Below are 17,240 nucleotides of genomic sequence, written 5' to 3' on the forward strand. Positions count from 1 at the left end.
TCTTTCTGCCCTGCGGATGCGCCAGCTGGTGCGCCGTCGCACATGCGCAGTGCATAGTCGCGTCAGCGATGACGCAGATCTGGTGCAACTCGCCACGGGACAGATGGCTTCCATTGACTGCAATGGAAGCAGTCTGTGTGAGGCTCGCACTAGAATAGGACATGGGCAGGGGAAAGCGTTTGCCATAGCATGTCCTATGGGGAGTATTTGCTGCGGGATCCGGAGGCGAACGCTCGCTTCGGATCCCGCAGTACAAATACGGCCGTGGGCATTGGCCCCAATACTGTAGTGATGTGTATGTAACGCTGCACAAATGCATGCCTATTGACGTGTGAGGTCATCGCTTCTACTACACACAAGTAACGGCACCCAATATGGCATTGGAGAGATTCAGCCCCAGACGGCATAATTGTGGGGAAATACGCCTTCATTTGGCCAGCTGGCAGGACCAGGCAGGGACATTACATGCTTCGTGTAAAGAGAGTGTTAACGTGGTATAAAAAGGGCAGTCCTTCCTGGAATAGGGTGGTTGGCCACGCTTAGTGGAGCCATTTGACAATACGTGGCTGTAGAGGACCAGAGGCTGCCGGTGCGCAACAATCAGAATCCGTCAAGTTCTTCATCACGGTTCCCTTGACTGACTGTTGGAAGGAGGCGCAACCTCCCCCTATTCTAGCAGAAAAGTGGAAACAGGACTTTGTTACTTACCGTAAAATAACGTTGTATGCCGTCGTGTTTCTAGCTGATCCTCTCGCCTATGTATTTAGCCACATCCTTCTTGTATTGACCCCGATAACCTTTCTCACTGTGGGGCTGCATTTACACAGGTGAGTGCGATATCTGTCCGAGACGCTTGGACCAATATCGCATGCCTAAACTAATGATTTTTCCTGCAATGTGTTTTGCAAGAAAAATGCAAAGCTGTACATGCGACCGTCACACGCGTGAACATCGCATGTTGTTTCAATAGTAAAAAAAAAATAAAAAAAAAAAAAAAACGCATTGCGCTGGCATGAAACTCACATTTCCATGCAAATGTGTTGCAAGTTTTGTTTTTTTTCCACCTCCTGTAGTAGGACCTAATAGGTGATTGGTAAACTGAATCGGCGAAAAACATGCTGTGATTTTTCTATCTCGGACCAACAGTTAAAAAAAAAAAAAAAAGGCGTTCATGTGAATAGACGCACTGAAATTAAATGTTTTATTTTTACGTGCGAGTTCTCTCTCTCTCTGTGTGTCGGGGTCGAACACGGCGTGATGCTCATTCGAGTAACGAGCACCATCGAGTACGCTAATGCTCAAATGAGCATCAAGCTCGGCAGAGTATATTCGCTCAACTCTAATAACAATGTTTTTTACTGATCATTTACTGTATATTACTCCTTTTTGTGTATTTTATATGGAAAAGACAAAAAATACAGTTTAAAAACCCCAAATCCACACGTGATTAGCTCAGAGTCTGATTGGGTAGGGGAAGCCAATTGTTTACATACTGTTAGGCCTCATGTCCACGGGCAAAAGAAGAATTAAAATCCGCAGCGGATTTTAACTCTCCTCCCGCGCGCAGATCCGCACCCCATAGGGATGCATTGACCACCCGCGGGTACATAAATACCCGCGGATGGTCAATAAAAGTGATTTTAAAAAAAATGGAGCATGAAAAAATCTGGACCATGCTCCATTTTCATGCGGGTCTCCCGCGGGGACGGCTCCCGCGGGCTTCTATTGAAGCCTATGGAAGCCGTCTGGATCCGCGGGAGACCTAAAATGGGAATTTAAAAGAATGTACCCATCCGGAGCAGACCGGGAAGGTCTTCTCTTCCTCACGGCCGCATCTTTCTTGCTTCGGCTCGGCGGATGTGCCCGGCGAATGCGCGCGGCACGACTCCGACGTGCCGCAGCCGTGACGAGTTCATCCGCCGGCCGAAAAAGAAGATCCGGCCGTGAGGAAGAGAAGACTTTCCCGAACAGCTCCGGATGGGTAAATTCTTTTAAATTCCTATTTTCAGCGCTCATGTCCGCGGGGCAGGAGGGACCCGCTGCAGATTCTCCATGTAGAATCCGTAGCGGGCCTGATTTTCCCCGTGGACATGAGGCCTTCCTTAGAGTCCCAGTAACGAGGTCTATCCTCATGTCCTGCATCACGTACGTACGAGAAGTACGCTTTAATCGCTTCCTGGCTGCGTGCTACCTTATAATGCCCAATCGTAATGTAATATCGTAACATTTACCGCCACATCCAGACTGTGTGGTGGGAATTACAGTCAATTTCACAAAATGTGCTAAGAAACAGAAGTGAAAAACTGATCCTTCTCCGCAATACAATGCATGGTGCATCTACTGTAGTTCATTGTGAAGCTACAATCTCCTTGTTGCCTTGTTTTGTTTTTTTAAGTTGGCACAGATATGTCAACAGATTTTGCGTCAATCAATAGTATGGTTGAATATAAGAAATGTAATATATCTTATTAGAGAAAAATGCCTTTTTCTCCACTTTTGAGCCACTTCTCCTCCCTGCTGTGTCCTGCACTGATCATTTATTCTGAAATAAGCATTTTGGCACTGAGAGATCAGGTTACATGCAGTTCATAAAAAGTTCTTGTAGGGGGTGCAGTTGCAGAGAGAGACAGAGATACTGCTGCTGAAGGCTCTAATACATTTTCTATCTCATATACTGCTCAGTCCTGCTGTATTATGTCCTCCATGATGCTGCTGCCTCTGAGGTTGTGCTACAGAGAGCTAAAAAAGACCCTTCTCCCCTGTGTGTTCACTGTTTGGGAAACATAACAGTAGTTTGTCAACATACACCAGGTCAGTGAAAACTGACAATTAGAGATGGAGCCTGCAGAGGGAAAAACTGGTGAAACGTGACCTATAGCACATTGTATAATGGCCAGAAAAGGGTGAATCTTACTAGACACAAACAGCTGAACGTAGTTTTGCTTTAATTAAAAATACATTTAAAACAACAGACAAAGTGCACTTTGTTAGAAAGAGTACATGAAAAACTTTGTACATGACACTGGAAATTCACAGACAGTATTTGCACAGCCAAGCGTATATTTACATAGGTAGGACAGGCCTCTGATACAGAGCTGCCCCTGAGGTTTAAAAGCCTGACAAGGTTACATTCTCACAGGTATTGTGAAGCGCTTCCCCCCTGTGTACAAGCAGAGAATTATTGCGATTCTCTGCTCGCGGCCAGCAAATCGCAACATGGTGCGATTTGCTGCGATTCTCCGTGGTCAGCCTGTCAGATAGGCTGACCGGCGGAGATCCATCTGTCGGCTCCTGCTCCCGGGCGGCGGCTCCCGCTGCGGAGATCCGCCGCAGGATACCGCAACACCCGTGGACAGGCAGCCTTAAGTATCAGAGTCCATGTCACTATCTGCATGAATGGATGCAAACTCTTCGCTGTCTTCTTCATCTTCCGATAGCTGGATCTGGCTGAGTACATTGGGTCCATGACGCTCTTCTTCCTCGTCCTCCTCCTCTTCCGATAGCTCATAGCCTCCAATGCTACTGAAACTGGTGTCTCTGGTATTAGATTTTGGGTCGGGCTCCTCATAACTGCCATAACTATAAAACATAGATCAGCGGCACTTGTAAGCAATGCGATTATTTACTCTTACATTTACTCTTGCGATCAAGCGTCGTCACCCAGTGAAGATTGCGCAACGTATGAAAATCGTGACTCTTTTCGGCGCACGGGAAACTGAAGATAGTCAGATTGTCGTGTCACATGCCAATTTCACCGGGTGACAACGCAAGAGCGGGTGAGTATAACAAATCCAGTACACGGCTCCCTGTCAGTACACCAATTTAGGGTGCTGTGGGCACGTGACAGGTTCCCTCTAAAAGACTGATTTCTTCCAAAAATTCCACAAGTGTTCATGGGTTTTGTGTGGCATCGCAGCTCAACTCCATTGAAGAAAATGGGTCCGTGCCACAACTCAAATTCAAAGCATGAACAGTTGCTGGGAGTACTCTGGAAGGAACTGTTTTTGAACCTCCTACAAATCCTTTAATTATAGGGCCTATTACAAAAGACGATGGTAAAAAAAAAAGTTACAAAAATCTATATATAGATGATATGAAAAAGACCCATCGCCGATGCCAACATAAATCACTGCCTTACCTGCCCTTTAATCTGAGATTATACAAACTATATCAAAACGGCGAACACATTCCTGTACTTTATTATAATGTAAATGGAATAAATTAAAAAAGAAATCTTTTTTTTTTTGGTTTTTACATAGTGGAAAAAAATATCAGTGAAAAAAGGTTTAAAAATATCCCTAAATGTAACGAAAAAAGATGCAGTAAAAATAAAGAAAAAAAAATTGGGCCATTAAAATCACCACATGGGTAAAAAAAAAAAAAAATACGCCCAAAAATGTCTGGTTGTTTCGGACTTAAAGGGGTTACATTCAATGTGAGCCGTGCCTTTACAACCAACCCAAGCAGTAGCCCTTTTTGTTCTCAGGATTGGTGGGGGTTTCAGCAGTCAGACCTCCACCAAGTGGAGGTGTTGGCACATGCTAGCAATATGCCATCACTTCCTGTGATAAGAGAACCCCGTGGTACACGCCAAACGTTTGCGGAATATTGAGACAAACTATATTTCATGAAATTTAGCAAAGATTGCAGTACTCTAACTTGGGACTGGTGAATTATAGGACTTTTGTCTGAAACGCGTCAGTCTCTTTGTATATGTTGGCTCCTTTTTGATACTAATAAAGCTCTAATAAGTCACAGATCCAGAGTGCAGGAATCTGCTACTTTCCATGTATCCTTTGCAGCTGCTTCTTGCTACCATGCAATGGGGGAAATTACGTTTGCAAGTGAGCTGAGCGATCGACCTGATGTTTGCAACCACTTATGGTGAAAATAAATAGAATTTGACCAATCAGTTTTTTTCCCCCATTTAGTCAGAGTTGGGTTGGGAATGTCAGAAGTGATCTGATTGGGCAACCCTGACACTTTAGGGTACAACAGTGTTTAGTTAGACATGACATTATATTACATGATTGCAGATTTCTTACAGTCCTCTTACTAATACATATTTAATATTTGTACAATTTGGGCAATGTCATGCTATGGGTCCGTTTAGAGGAGCCGATTTGTCGTTTCAACGCGTGAACGATGTCCGAGTTCATTCAGGCAGCCTGTGATGGAGAACGACTGAATGATCGGTATTTAAACAGAACGATAAGTGAATGAGCCAACGCTGATTTTTTTATACCTGCATAAAATGAATGATGAATGAAAAGCGAACTGTTTATCGTTCGATCGCTGGCTGCGTTTACACTGAACGATTAGAGGGCCTTACGTTATTTCTCCTTATCTTATGTAAATTACTTGCTGGCTGCCACACACCTGATATTGCTGTCTTCCAGCCCTTGTGAGGTCTCCATGCCTTCCCCATAGGACATCATGCTTTCATCATTTTCCATCCCCAGTCTGGTATTCTCCTGCATCATATGAGGTTGCTTAGGTCTAATTCCTCCCGACTCAATGTCCGAGTCACTGCCGCTCTCGCTGAACTGGATAGCTGCATAAAATATATATATGCAAAAAAGCTAAGAAAACAAGAAATGCGGTGACACATTCCTGAACATTCATAAGTATGATCAATTTGAGCAGCACAACAAAAAATTGCTATTTAATTAAGGCCTGTTTCACACAGGCTACAAAAGCGCACGATTTTGTAGCAATGCGACAACACTACAAAACGCAAGTATGTGAAGCCCAGGGTCTCCAATGGGTTCTTTCACATCAGATGTTTGTAGCCTGAAAGAACCCATTGGTAACCATGGGCTTCACACACATGCGGGCTATGTGATCTCTTTGTGACCACTTGGAATTTACTTGGCTTTGTGTCCTCTCCACGAGTCACTATTTCAGTCACCAGAACTTTCCTTATGATGAAACTGCATGAACTGTATCGCATTGGCTTTTCACAGGTGGTAGGGGGGCAGAAACTTCAATCACAGTTACTGCTGATGATGATCAGAAGCTTCTGTCATACAGTTATAATAAAAAAGTGACACTTCACCATCCTGAGTATAAAGTTAAGGTTTTTAGCTTATTTAGGAGACACTAAGGTAATGATAAATCCCACAGCCCTCCCAGCAGGCAGAGATGGTACTGGCTCTAGCTGGTCATATGATGCTGTGCGGATGCATCATGGGATTGCTAGCACAGCATAGAGAAAGAGAAAGCAGTGAGAAATCAAAATTCAGACAGCAGGTGGCACTGCATGGAAGTGAATGCAATATCCATAGGAGACCTCCAGAGTGTGACAATCAAATGAGGGGTGCAATGATGGAAAAACGTGTTAACACTGGAGTAGCCCTTTAACAGTAATTCTAGACTATAAAGTGTAATATGTGCAAAAACCAATAGATTAAAACGGTTGTTTAAATCATACAGAGCCTTATTATATAAGAAAATAGTGTACTTACATGAGAATGGATTATCTCCTTCCTCATCACTTCCATCATCGTCGTCTTCACCATCCGACATCAGTAAATCCTCATATAATACGCTAGCTTGAGGCTGCTGTACTGTGTTCTCATCTTCCTCAACCAAATCTCCATCAACATCTTCAACTTCCTAAGAAATTTGATAGGATAAAGGAAATTAAATATGGAATGTAGTCTTAAAGGAGTTGTCCCACATTGCGCAATGGCCTTGGTTGGTAATGAGGGCTCAGTCCTATTGAAGTTAATGGGACTCAGTCTGCAGTACCAACCTGGGCCACTGCGCAAAGTATGGAGCTACCTGCTTCCTGCAAGCAAAACAGCTAGAAATGAGGCAACCCCTTTAAATCTGTAAACTGGTCAAAACACCTTTATAGGAATACTTACAGGAGCTGGGGTCTTAGGTTTCCCATCATCATCGTCTTCATATCCTTCAATGTCAACATCTGAATCATCTTCCCCGAGCCGACCTCTTCCTAGCCTCATCTGAAGATAGAGATTATAGTGATCAAAAATATTAGTAAGCAAGAGAAAGTGCTTTTCTGGGCAATTACTATTGATGACGTATCCTCAGGATAGGTCATCAATAGTTGATCGCTAAGTTTCGGCACTCGGCTGATCAATTATTTTGCTGTCCGCTGTCAGCGCCATTACATGGGGTATGGAGCGGAAGTCACTGTGTAGTGGCTGGTGCTTGTAACTGAAGGCACAGTTCCCATTAAAGTCAACGAGAGCTGCTCCTGCAAACCAGCTGCGGCCACTACACAGGGGTCAGAGCGACCTGCTTACAGTCCATAGCCCTGTGTGTTGTGGCACTGACAGCGAGCACTTGAACAGCAAATTGGCCAGGGACTCGAGCGATGGACCCCAGCTGGTTAATTATTGATTACGTATCCTCAGGTCATCAATAGTATATTGCCCAAAAAATTCCTTTAAAGTAAAACCAACTTAGAGAAAATTTCTGGCATGTCAGATCTAAGAGCCGTGGCAGGGCCATGCCCCTTCTGCTTAATGAGGACAAGTCAAGACCGTAAAATTCATTACTCGTCATGTTCAATAAGGGACACAGCAAGATTTTGGGTATAGCTGCTGCCACAAGGAGGTGGACACCAAGCACAAAAAAAAAAGAGAGAGTTAGGGTGCCTGCACACAAGCGGAAATTCCGCGGCGGGATTTCCGCCGCTGGAAGCCTGCATAGGATTGCGTTAACAAATGCAATCCTATGCAGACGGCCGCGCGAAACAAACCGCGGCATATTCTATTTCTGTGCGGGGCTCGTCACTCACCCGCCGCCATTCCGGTCTGCGCATGCGCCGGCTGCCCGGCAAGCTGGCACATCAAACAGCCAGAGCCGAGGGCGCGGGTGAGTACGCGCTGGTCCCTGCAGGCGCTCGGGTCGGGTCCAGCGGTGAGAATCCTTGCCGCCGGATCCGACCCGCCCGTCTGCAGGCAGCCTTAGTCACTTCTATCAGCTATCCACTGGCTAAATCAGTTTGTGCATAAGCAGTAGGAGAGAGAGAAAACCAACACAACTTCAATCATACAGACTGTTTGAGTCTGGGATCACACGACCGGGTCGGATCCCGCCTGTGACCCTGCATATAGCAAGTAACTGTATTGCGTCTGGCCGCCCATGCTTGCAGATGGTCATGCGCAGTACAAGGTTTTGTTGTTTGTTTGGATACCACTGACGAAGGCTCTGTGCAGCCGATACGCGTCTGGTTAGAGGTGTATACCTGGCAATTTTAAATATGACTAAATAAAGGAAGATTACAAATTTTACTCTGCAAGCAAGCATGGATTACACTTTTTCCTGCATGGAATGCTCTGTTCTTTAAAGCCCAGGACCGGGGGCAGGTGTATCCGCTTGAGCAAGCAGTGGATCGTGAGATATATGAAGTGAGCAAGCTGACAGCACAGCACACCATATTCTAATGTTTTCAGAGTAACAGAAGAGAGATCATCTTGGAAAGGTAGCCAGGACCGGATGAGATCCCAAGAGACACGTTAGGCTTGCAGAAAGTACATATTGTACAGTCCGAGACGCACCTTGCAGAATATAACTGATGGCTATGGAACAGAGGGAAAAGATAGAAAGTAGAAGAGTAGGCCAGGAAGGGAAAGAGAGGAGCATCTGATAGGGTAAAGGGCAAGCAAGAGTATGACTGGGCGGACGCTGAAAAGGATTCTTCACAGGGGCATAACTATAGGATGTGCAGGGGGTGCGGTTGCACCCGGGCCCAGGAGCCTTAGGGAGCCCAATTGGCCTCTCTTCTCCATATAGGGAGCCCAGTACTATGAAAAAAGCATTATACTTGGGGTCCCTGTTACAGATTTTGCACCAGGGCCCAGAAGCTTCAAGTTACGCCTTTGATTCTTCACCTAGACTTCTGGAGGAAAAAACGTTCACCCACTAAACAGATCCCTACCCACCGAGTGAAGAAAGCTGGGGCATGGAACGGAGTCTGCTGCAGTATACTGGACCTCATCAACCTGAGTGTGGCCATGCAGAGTTATTTTTTTTTGATTGCCGGGTAAGATTCAAGTGGAAGAATGACCAGCGAATGGATCTGGCATCTGAGGGACAGAAGGGTGGATGAGATGCCGGGGAAAGTATCAGGAGGAAAGATTCTTGAAGAATTTGTACTGATCCATTCAAAGGGAAAAGACAAAATCCATTTGATGAGAAAAATATAGACCCAATGGATAGCAGTCAGCTGAGGAAAATGCCACGGCCTTGGAAAGTACGCCTTGGTGAAGACAATGCGACATACTAGGAGGACAGCATGATCAAGGAAATGGCCATAAAAATATGATGCTATCCCAGAAAGTTTGGGAAGCTACGCCCGGAGAGCACCCTCCTAGAGGTGCAATACTGACGAGAACTGTGTTCGCTTGGACTGCTGGTTATGTAAATTCAGGAACCACAAAATAACATTTAACATGAAAGGAAAATATGATCCGTCCGCCATGCAAAGGCTGTTATGGACATTAGCCAGAAGAACAATACTGCGGCTGAAAAAAAAATAAAAAAAATTTCAAAGCACTGACCAATCATGCAATATAGATTGGCCATATGCAATTACCCTGCCATAGGAGAGATAAAAGACAGTGCAAATAACAGCAAAGCGATGCCAAATGCAGGGTGTATGGACACTGTAATGTTGTGCATCCAAGAAAGTGATGAGATGGTTTGATGCCGCCACAATGGGATAGTTAGCTTAGAGTGTATGAGAAGCCACTAGTGTGGTTCAGCAGTAATTGCAAGCCTCCCGTACCCACATCAGATACAGTGTCCAGCAGAAATACTGTTACGCCTTCTAGGATGAAGAATTGGGTCTGGCCACACCATGGGGTGTCACAGAAATACGAATACTCCCCCTGTGGGAGGTTGTAAAGAAGGCAGCCTGGTAGTTGTGACAACTGCATAATCTATTCAAAAACCAAAGGCTAAAGCCTGGTTTGGACACAACGATTAATTATCACTCAAAAAAACCTTTTCAGCAATTTTTGGGCGATAATCGTTGTGTGCTTTTTTATAGCGCAAGGTGATCACCTTGCGCTCTGAGCGGGGGATGCAGAAGACAAGCGGTGCTGCTTGTCTTCTGCATTCAGCTGTCCCCCATTCGGAGCGCCCGGCTGTTATACAGCCGAGCACTCCAAGCGGAGGATGAAGAGCACAGCTGGACAGTTGTGTTCTTCCTTTCCCCGCCTGTGTTCAGGGAGCGGGATACAGCTGAAATAATAGTATCATCTGTATCCTGCTGTGAATTCCTAATAACGGATTGCTGATCTTTCGGCATGCTGAAAGATCAGCGGTCAAAAACGGCTTAACGAAAACTGCACGGTGTCAGTGCAGTTAGACACGACGATTATCGCTCGAAAGATGGCTTTGTGTGATTTTTGAGCGAAAACTGTGTCTAAAAGGCCTTAAAGGGGTTGTCCCGCGGCAGCAAGTGGGTCTATACACTTCTGTATGGCCATATTAATGCACTTTGTAATGTACATTGTGCATTAATTATGAGCCATACAGAAGTTATCAAAAGTTATTCACTTACCTGTTCCGTTGCTGGCGTCCTCGTCTCCATGGTTGCCGTCTAATTTTCGCCGTCTAATGGCCAAATTAGACGCGCTTGCGCAGTCCGGGTCTTCTGCTTTTCTCAATGGGGCTCCGTGTAGCTCCGCCCCATCACGTGCCGATTCCAGCCAATCAGGAGGCTGGAATCGGCAATGGACCGCACAGAAGCCCTGCGGTCCACCAAGGGAGAAGATGCCGGCGGCCATCTTCAGCAGGTAAGTAAGAAGTCACCGGAGCGCGGGGATTCAGGTAAGCGCTGTCCGGTGATCTTTTTTAACCCCTGCATCGGGGTTGTCTCGCGCCGAACGGGGGGGGGGGGGGGGGGGGGGGGGGTTGGAAAAAAAAAACACCCCGTTTCGGCGCGGGACAACCCCTTTAAGGGCTCCTTCACACTGGCAAGAAAATTGTGCGAGATTTGTGCATTGCGGGACATACAAATCTCCCACAAATATGAAACCTATTCTTTTAAAGGAGTTCCTAGAGATTTTCTTCCTGCACAGCACTGCGTTGCGATGCAGAAAACAAACTGCAGCATGTTCTTTTTTTAAAACTAAATCGCCCATTGTTTTCAATGGGAGGAAATCGCGAAACAGCCTGCGGGGCTGAAGGAATCCCCCATAGCTAGGAAAGAGAGAGAAGCAGAGCTACAGGGGATGTCCTAGAGCTCTCCCCATATTTGGAGAGGTGGGGGGGGGCGGGGCTAGAAGTCACCCTCCCCACATTAACATCTTCATCAGCACTTCGGCCCTATTCAGCAATTCCAGCAACCTGATTGGTTCTGATTCACAATTCCAACAACCTGATTGGTGAATAGGGCCGAAGTGCTGATGAAGATGTAAATATGCTCACCCTCCCTCCGAGAGAAGGGGCGGGGCTAGAGACGTTTTTCATAATGATTCTTCTCTAGCCAAGAAATGGGGTGGGGCAAGAGGGATCCACCCACTAGCCCTGTCGCCTATCTCTCTAAATATGGGGAGATCTCTAGGAGATACCCTGTAGCTCTGCCCCCCTTTCTCTCTCCTCGCTGTGGGGAATTCCTTCAGCCCTGCAGGGATGTGAGGCTGTCTCCATGTAAAAACGCTTCGCTTCCATGGGTTTTCAGAAGGACTGCGAGTGCGATATTGGTTCGTGAATCGCGGCCCGATATTGCCCTCACCAGTGTGCAGGAGCCCTAATAAGAATATTTTCCCTCGCAAGGAAGGGGAAAGATGAGACTGCGACTGCCTTATGTTGCATTGTAGCAACAGAGGGTATGAGACTACTATTAGTGATGTGCAGTAAGCTCAATTATGTCCAAAACAGAGTCAACCATAATATGACAACTCCTTTTCTGGAAAACGAGGCTATAAAGGCATATTGACACATGACCTGGCTAGAAAGTCATAACAGAGTCTTGCAGGGTTACATTACTCCTCTATAGGAGGGGGTAATAGAGTGGTATACGCTCGTCATGCGCAGCCATGTAGGACACAGTCACTGAGCACTGACGTTGTGCGAAGTCATCATGCTGCAGTTTCAAAGGCAGGCAGGAGGTATGAGGTGGTATATACTTGGCATGCAGGAGACAGATCATGCTACAATGTGCCTCCTAAGGACAGGGGCAATGAGGCGATCTATGCTCATCATGCATGGTACCCTTACGATGCAGAAGACTGTATCATAGTGCCATCTTCCTATGGAAGAGGGTAATAGAGAGATATGCTCGCCAAGCGAGAGACCGTCCTGCAGTGCTACACTACTCCTCTTATGGATGAGGTAATGAGGCGGTATATGATCACCATGCAAGAGACAATGTGATAGCGCTAGATTACTCCTCCTATGGAAGGGGGTAATGAGGCGGTATATGCTTGCCATGTGGGACACAGTTTTGTAGAAAAACTAATTTCTTCTCCTGGAAGTGGGAGTTTCACAGCCATATTAACTACATGATACCGAAAAACCGGTGTCTTACACAGTGGCGTTGTCACAGACAACTAATAATTCAGTCACCAGCAGCAGATACCCTTACATCCGATATCAGGAGCACCGGGTGGCGTTCACTGCCTAGAAAAAGGCCGGGAGTGCAAAATGCAGAGCCAAGATGGAGGTTGGATCACACCTCCACAGCAATCATTGTCACAGACATGCACAGAGGATAGCCAGAATATTTCCCAAGACCGGGGCCCTCTTACCCTTAACTAGAGACAGCAAGAGAGGACTGAACATGTAAGGTATGGCCTGGCTGCCTTGAAATGGTGTGATACCACCACATAAAGAAAAACTGCCCACTGTGATGCAGAAACCTAGCGGGGAACGAGTAATCGGTTCCATATATTGACTGTAGTGATTTTTATTATTTTTATGTAGTAGACCAGAAGAGCCGTGGCTCTAACCAAGGTACTAGTATTGACCACAGAGACAAGATGTTGCCCCTAGTCATGGACATTCGCTCTAGCAAGGGGGTATCTGATCCTGGAGCTACTGCAATACCAGGGTTACATGCAGAGTGAACAGATTAAGCTCTTTTCCATAACCCTGTACTAAAATCTAACATTTTGTGCCTAGTGTCAACTTTATTATATGCCCCCCAGATAAAGGATGCATCAGATGCTACTCTAGATTCTAGCCAAAGGACCAATCAAAACTACTCAATGTATTTGGATATAGTTACATGAAGCCTTTCATACCCTGAAAGCATCAGAAAGAATATTCTGCAAAACTGCTCATTTTAGTGGGCCAGTGGGTTCGAAAGGGGTGAGAAGAGAAGGGGAGCTCGGGAAGATATTGCATCTTATAACAGGTTGCAGGAGAGTCTTACCTACAATTACTGCATCCACCAAAAGGTTATAGGTAGTTCCTACTAGAGAGCTTCCTCTGTCCCATATGCATATGATGCGCTCATCGGAAGTCCAGCCTCCTGCCTAGGCCTAAAGACCAGGACCTAAATTTGGGGCCTGCCTGCTGAAAGGAGCTACGAGATCAAGCTGAAGGAGGAGCAGCTGACAAGCCTGAAGCAGTGGAGGGAGAGGATGAAAATTCTGTAGCTGTAGACTGCATGCCGATAGGCTGCACAAAGCTTTAACATCGAGTAGACCAGCAATTGGATCACGCCTCCAAGCCTTGAGACGGAAGACTTGCTGCCGCTCAGAAGCTATATCCGGCCGAGGTGACCCAGGGGGTCAAAGAGCTCTGGGAAAAGGTGGGTGGAGGCTAGGGAAGCACCAAAAAAAAAAAAGAAAGTGCAAAGATACCTACATGGAGAGGGGAACACAAACAGAGTAGGGTACCATAGAAAGGTGAGAAGGGAAGAGGCCAGACCACCCAGAATGGTGACGAGGGAATGGACCAGACCCTGAGAATAATAGGATCGAAAGGACTAAGTGATGGCTGGAATATTGTGGGGTGGGGGGTTGGTAGGACATATTTACCAAATGCACATACTCAACCTCACTTTCAATCCTCTTCTTTTTTGCTCCCCCAGAGCACCAGCAGGATCATGTCTTCAGTGATTATCCCTTAGTGGTGACAGAACCTCATGACACCCCATAGCTGGCGGGAAGCAGAGTAGCTAGAGCTACTCCGGTCCACTTTTTCATATGGGAGGAGGGAGTACAAGTGGGTCTGATGCAACACTGTTTGCCCCGCCCCCTTGGCAAAAATCAGGCAAGTCAGCTCCTCCCTGATCCCCATCTAGAAAGGAAAACTAAAATAAACTCAAACAAAAGAGGAGAAACGACCTACAGAGCAGGAAGTCTGTCTAGTAGGGACACTAAGCTAAAACTGATTTAGCTCAGTGCCTGCAGGAGGGATCTAGCTGGTAAGAGAGACTACCTTTTTTTGTGGTTCGTGTCTGCCTCCTAGTGGCAAAAGCTATACCCAAGGTCTTGCTGTGTCCCCAAATGACACGGACAAGAAAATTTTATTTGGCCTGAATATAGAGACTACAATGCTACTTTCGGAAGTAAGCTGAGAAAAAGGCTAAAAATGATCACTGATATTTCTGCAGCAATACACAAAAACGGGGAGCATATTATTACCAAGCTTCTCTTCTCCAGTGACGCTGTAGCTGCTTCTGTGGCTGACATATTGCTTTCATCTGGGTAGTAAGGAGCTTCCTGAGACATGCTCAGGGACGTGTTTGTGTCATAATAGTCAGGAGGCTGCAAACAGATAAATGGACATTACAGACATGCTGCATTTTTGGCTTTAACCCCTTAATGACATGGCCTATTTTGGCGTTGAGGACCAAGCGATTTTTTGGTATTTTTCCATCTCCATTTTTCAAAAGCCATAACTTTTTTATTTTTCTGTGGACGCGGCCGTGTAAGGGCTTGTTTTTTGCGTGGCGATCTGTAGTTTTTATCGGTGCCACTTTTGGGTATATAGACAATATCGTAAATTTGTTTTTTGTTTTTTTTAATGATAACAGGGAGAGAAAACGCATCAATTCTGCCATAGATTTTTTTTTTTTTTTTACAGCGTTAATCATGCAGCATAAATGACACACTAAAATTTTTCTGCGGGTCGGTACGGTTACAACGATACCAAAATTGTTATATTTTTTTTAGGTTTTTACACTTTTTTGCAATAAAACCCCCTTTTTTTGGAAATCTTTTTTTTTTCTCTATAGCTGCATTCAAAGTCCTGTAACTTTTTTATTTTTCTATGTACGGAGCTCTATAAGGGCTTATTTTTTGCGAGACGAGCTGTAGTTTTTATTGGTACCATTTTGGGAAATGTACGGCTTTTTTGATCACTTTTATTGCATTTTTTGTGAGGCAAAATGCTAAAAATTAGCATTTTGCCTCTGTTTTTTAGCGTTTTTTTTTACGCTTTTTGTCGTACAAAATAAAAAGCGTGTTCAACTTTTTGTACACGTCGTTACGGACGCGTCAATACCCAATATGTGGGGTTTTAGTTTTTTTTCCCTTTTTTTATGCTAATATTAGAAAAAGCATAAAAAAGGGGTTTTTTACATTTTTTTTTTTCAGTTTTCTTTTTTTTACACTTTTCTTTTCTTTTTTTTTATACTATTTGAGTCCCTCTGAGGGACTTACATCACTGTGCCTATGATCGCTGTCATAAGGCATGGCAGAGCTACTGCTCTGCCATGCCTTATCGCTTGTACAGCGATTATAGGCACAGGCAATACAGGACGCCAGTGTCTGGCGTCCTGTTGCCATGGTGACAGGCCGGGCTCTCGCGATAACATCGCGAGTTCCGGCCGGAGACACACAGGGATCGCGATCCCTCTGTGAACTCTTTCCCTGCCGCGATCTACTTAGATCGCGGCAGGGAAGGGGTTAACAGCGGCGGGCGCATCTCCGATGTCCCCCGGCTGTTGGAGCGGGACGCCGGCTGTGACTGACAGCCGGCTCCCGCTGCGGGATAGCGCGGGATCACATGTGAGCGGCGGCCATTAGAGCCGCAGGCGCTACCTCTCTTACTCTATCCCTGCTTCTTACCCCTGGTCAATCCAGCTAGGATTGACACTGTAGGGGTTCTGTCCTTCTTGGTCTCGAAGATAGAACTTAAACACGGGGCATTACTCCCCGAATCTAGCCAAAAGAATCTTTGAAGCTAACCCTATTTGAGGCATATACTGCTATCTATTTTAGCTTCACTCGTGAAGGCACTGTCCTTGTTATACACAGCCAGGATACCTACCAGCTGTAATAACAGGGTCGATTTGAGACCTTAGAATAATACTCATCTCGGCTAATATCGAGCGACAGAACAATCCCTATCGGGGCATTGCATCAATCTATATTGGTCATTGAAATCCATAGACCAATGCGATTACCCCAATAGAAAATGCAGGAACTTTTGAGGAGGGCATTACCTGACATCACTCCAGTAACTGATGACTTAGCCGAATCTGCGGTCGCCATCTGCTACTTGGAAGTGCCAGCCAAGACATTCTAATGCTGGTATATATCATTCTAGATACCAGATTGAATTAATGACCCTCTCTCTTTCCGAATATCGAAAGAGAAAGTCCGACAGCGGTACCAATACAGATACCGCGCCGGAACTAATAAGTAAGAAGAGGTAACCGTTATTGCACGGCTAATATTGAACAGGTGGCATCACCCTAACAGGACTAAACTGGAGCAGGACGATGTCCTGACACATTAATCCTGTTGCCCCACTGTTTCTAGACGACATCCATAGAAACACGTGCCTACGGGCAATCAGTACCCGTGCTCCTGAGGAACTGCCACTTACAGGGGCAGGGAAACGCGTCGAGCGAGCCTCTTTTCGTCCTGGTCAGGACTACTGACCCGCAATGAGCCCATTCATCTAGCACCTATATATGTGGTAATCATGCCACTAATGGGAAGTCATTGAATAATTGTTTTAGCAACATGAATATATAATAATATCGTGCCCTAATAGGTACTAACTTTCGTACCGCACTAGTGTTCAGGTATAATTATTTCTTGGACTTGGATACTACCCTCTTTCTATCTGGATTTATATCCTCTTCCACATTCCTGAGCGATACCGATCTCCAAAAATCGATCTGAGAGATACGGCACCTTATACATCTCCATTAGGGCCCAGTCCTTGTTTATATGTTACCTGTCTTTCTTTTTGTTATCGTCTATAAGTGTTATATGTGAGCCCACATTTTTTAGAATATCCTAATAAAAGTTATTTATTTTAATCTATATCTGTGAAGAGCATCAGTCCCA

At 45.5% G+C, this 17,240-nt stretch overlaps 1 protein-coding gene across 4 annotated transcripts in view; it reads right to left on the reverse strand.

Moving 5' to 3' along the window:
- Positions 1 to 2,928: 2,928 nt before the first annotated feature.
- TAF1 (TATA-box binding protein associated factor 1) overlaps positions 2,929 to 17,240 on the reverse strand; it is a 67,135-nt gene continuing 52,823 nt past the window's right edge. For all 4 annotated transcript variants that reach the window (XM_066580853.1, XM_066580852.1, XM_066580851.1 and 1 more), the window contains exons 36-40: positions 14,580 to 14,702; positions 6,873 to 6,971; positions 6,468 to 6,618; positions 5,380 to 5,554; positions 2,929 to 3,579 (exon numbers count right to left, since the gene is read on the reverse strand). In XM_066580853.1, coding sequence (XP_066436950.1) covers positions 3,363 to 3,579; positions 5,380 to 5,554; positions 6,468 to 6,618; positions 6,873 to 6,971; positions 14,580 to 14,702 — 765 coding nt within the window. In that variant the 3' untranslated portion in view covers positions 2,929 to 3,362. The remainder of the gene's footprint in view (positions 3,580 to 5,379; positions 5,555 to 6,467; positions 6,619 to 6,872; positions 6,972 to 14,579; positions 14,703 to 17,240) is intronic.

Source organism: Eleutherodactylus coqui, chromosome 10, assembly GCF_035609145.1.
Source record: "Eleutherodactylus coqui strain aEleCoq1 chromosome 10, aEleCoq1.hap1, whole genome shotgun sequence".
NCBI lineage: Eukaryota > Metazoa > Chordata > Amphibia > Anura > Eleutherodactylidae > Eleutherodactylus > Eleutherodactylus coqui.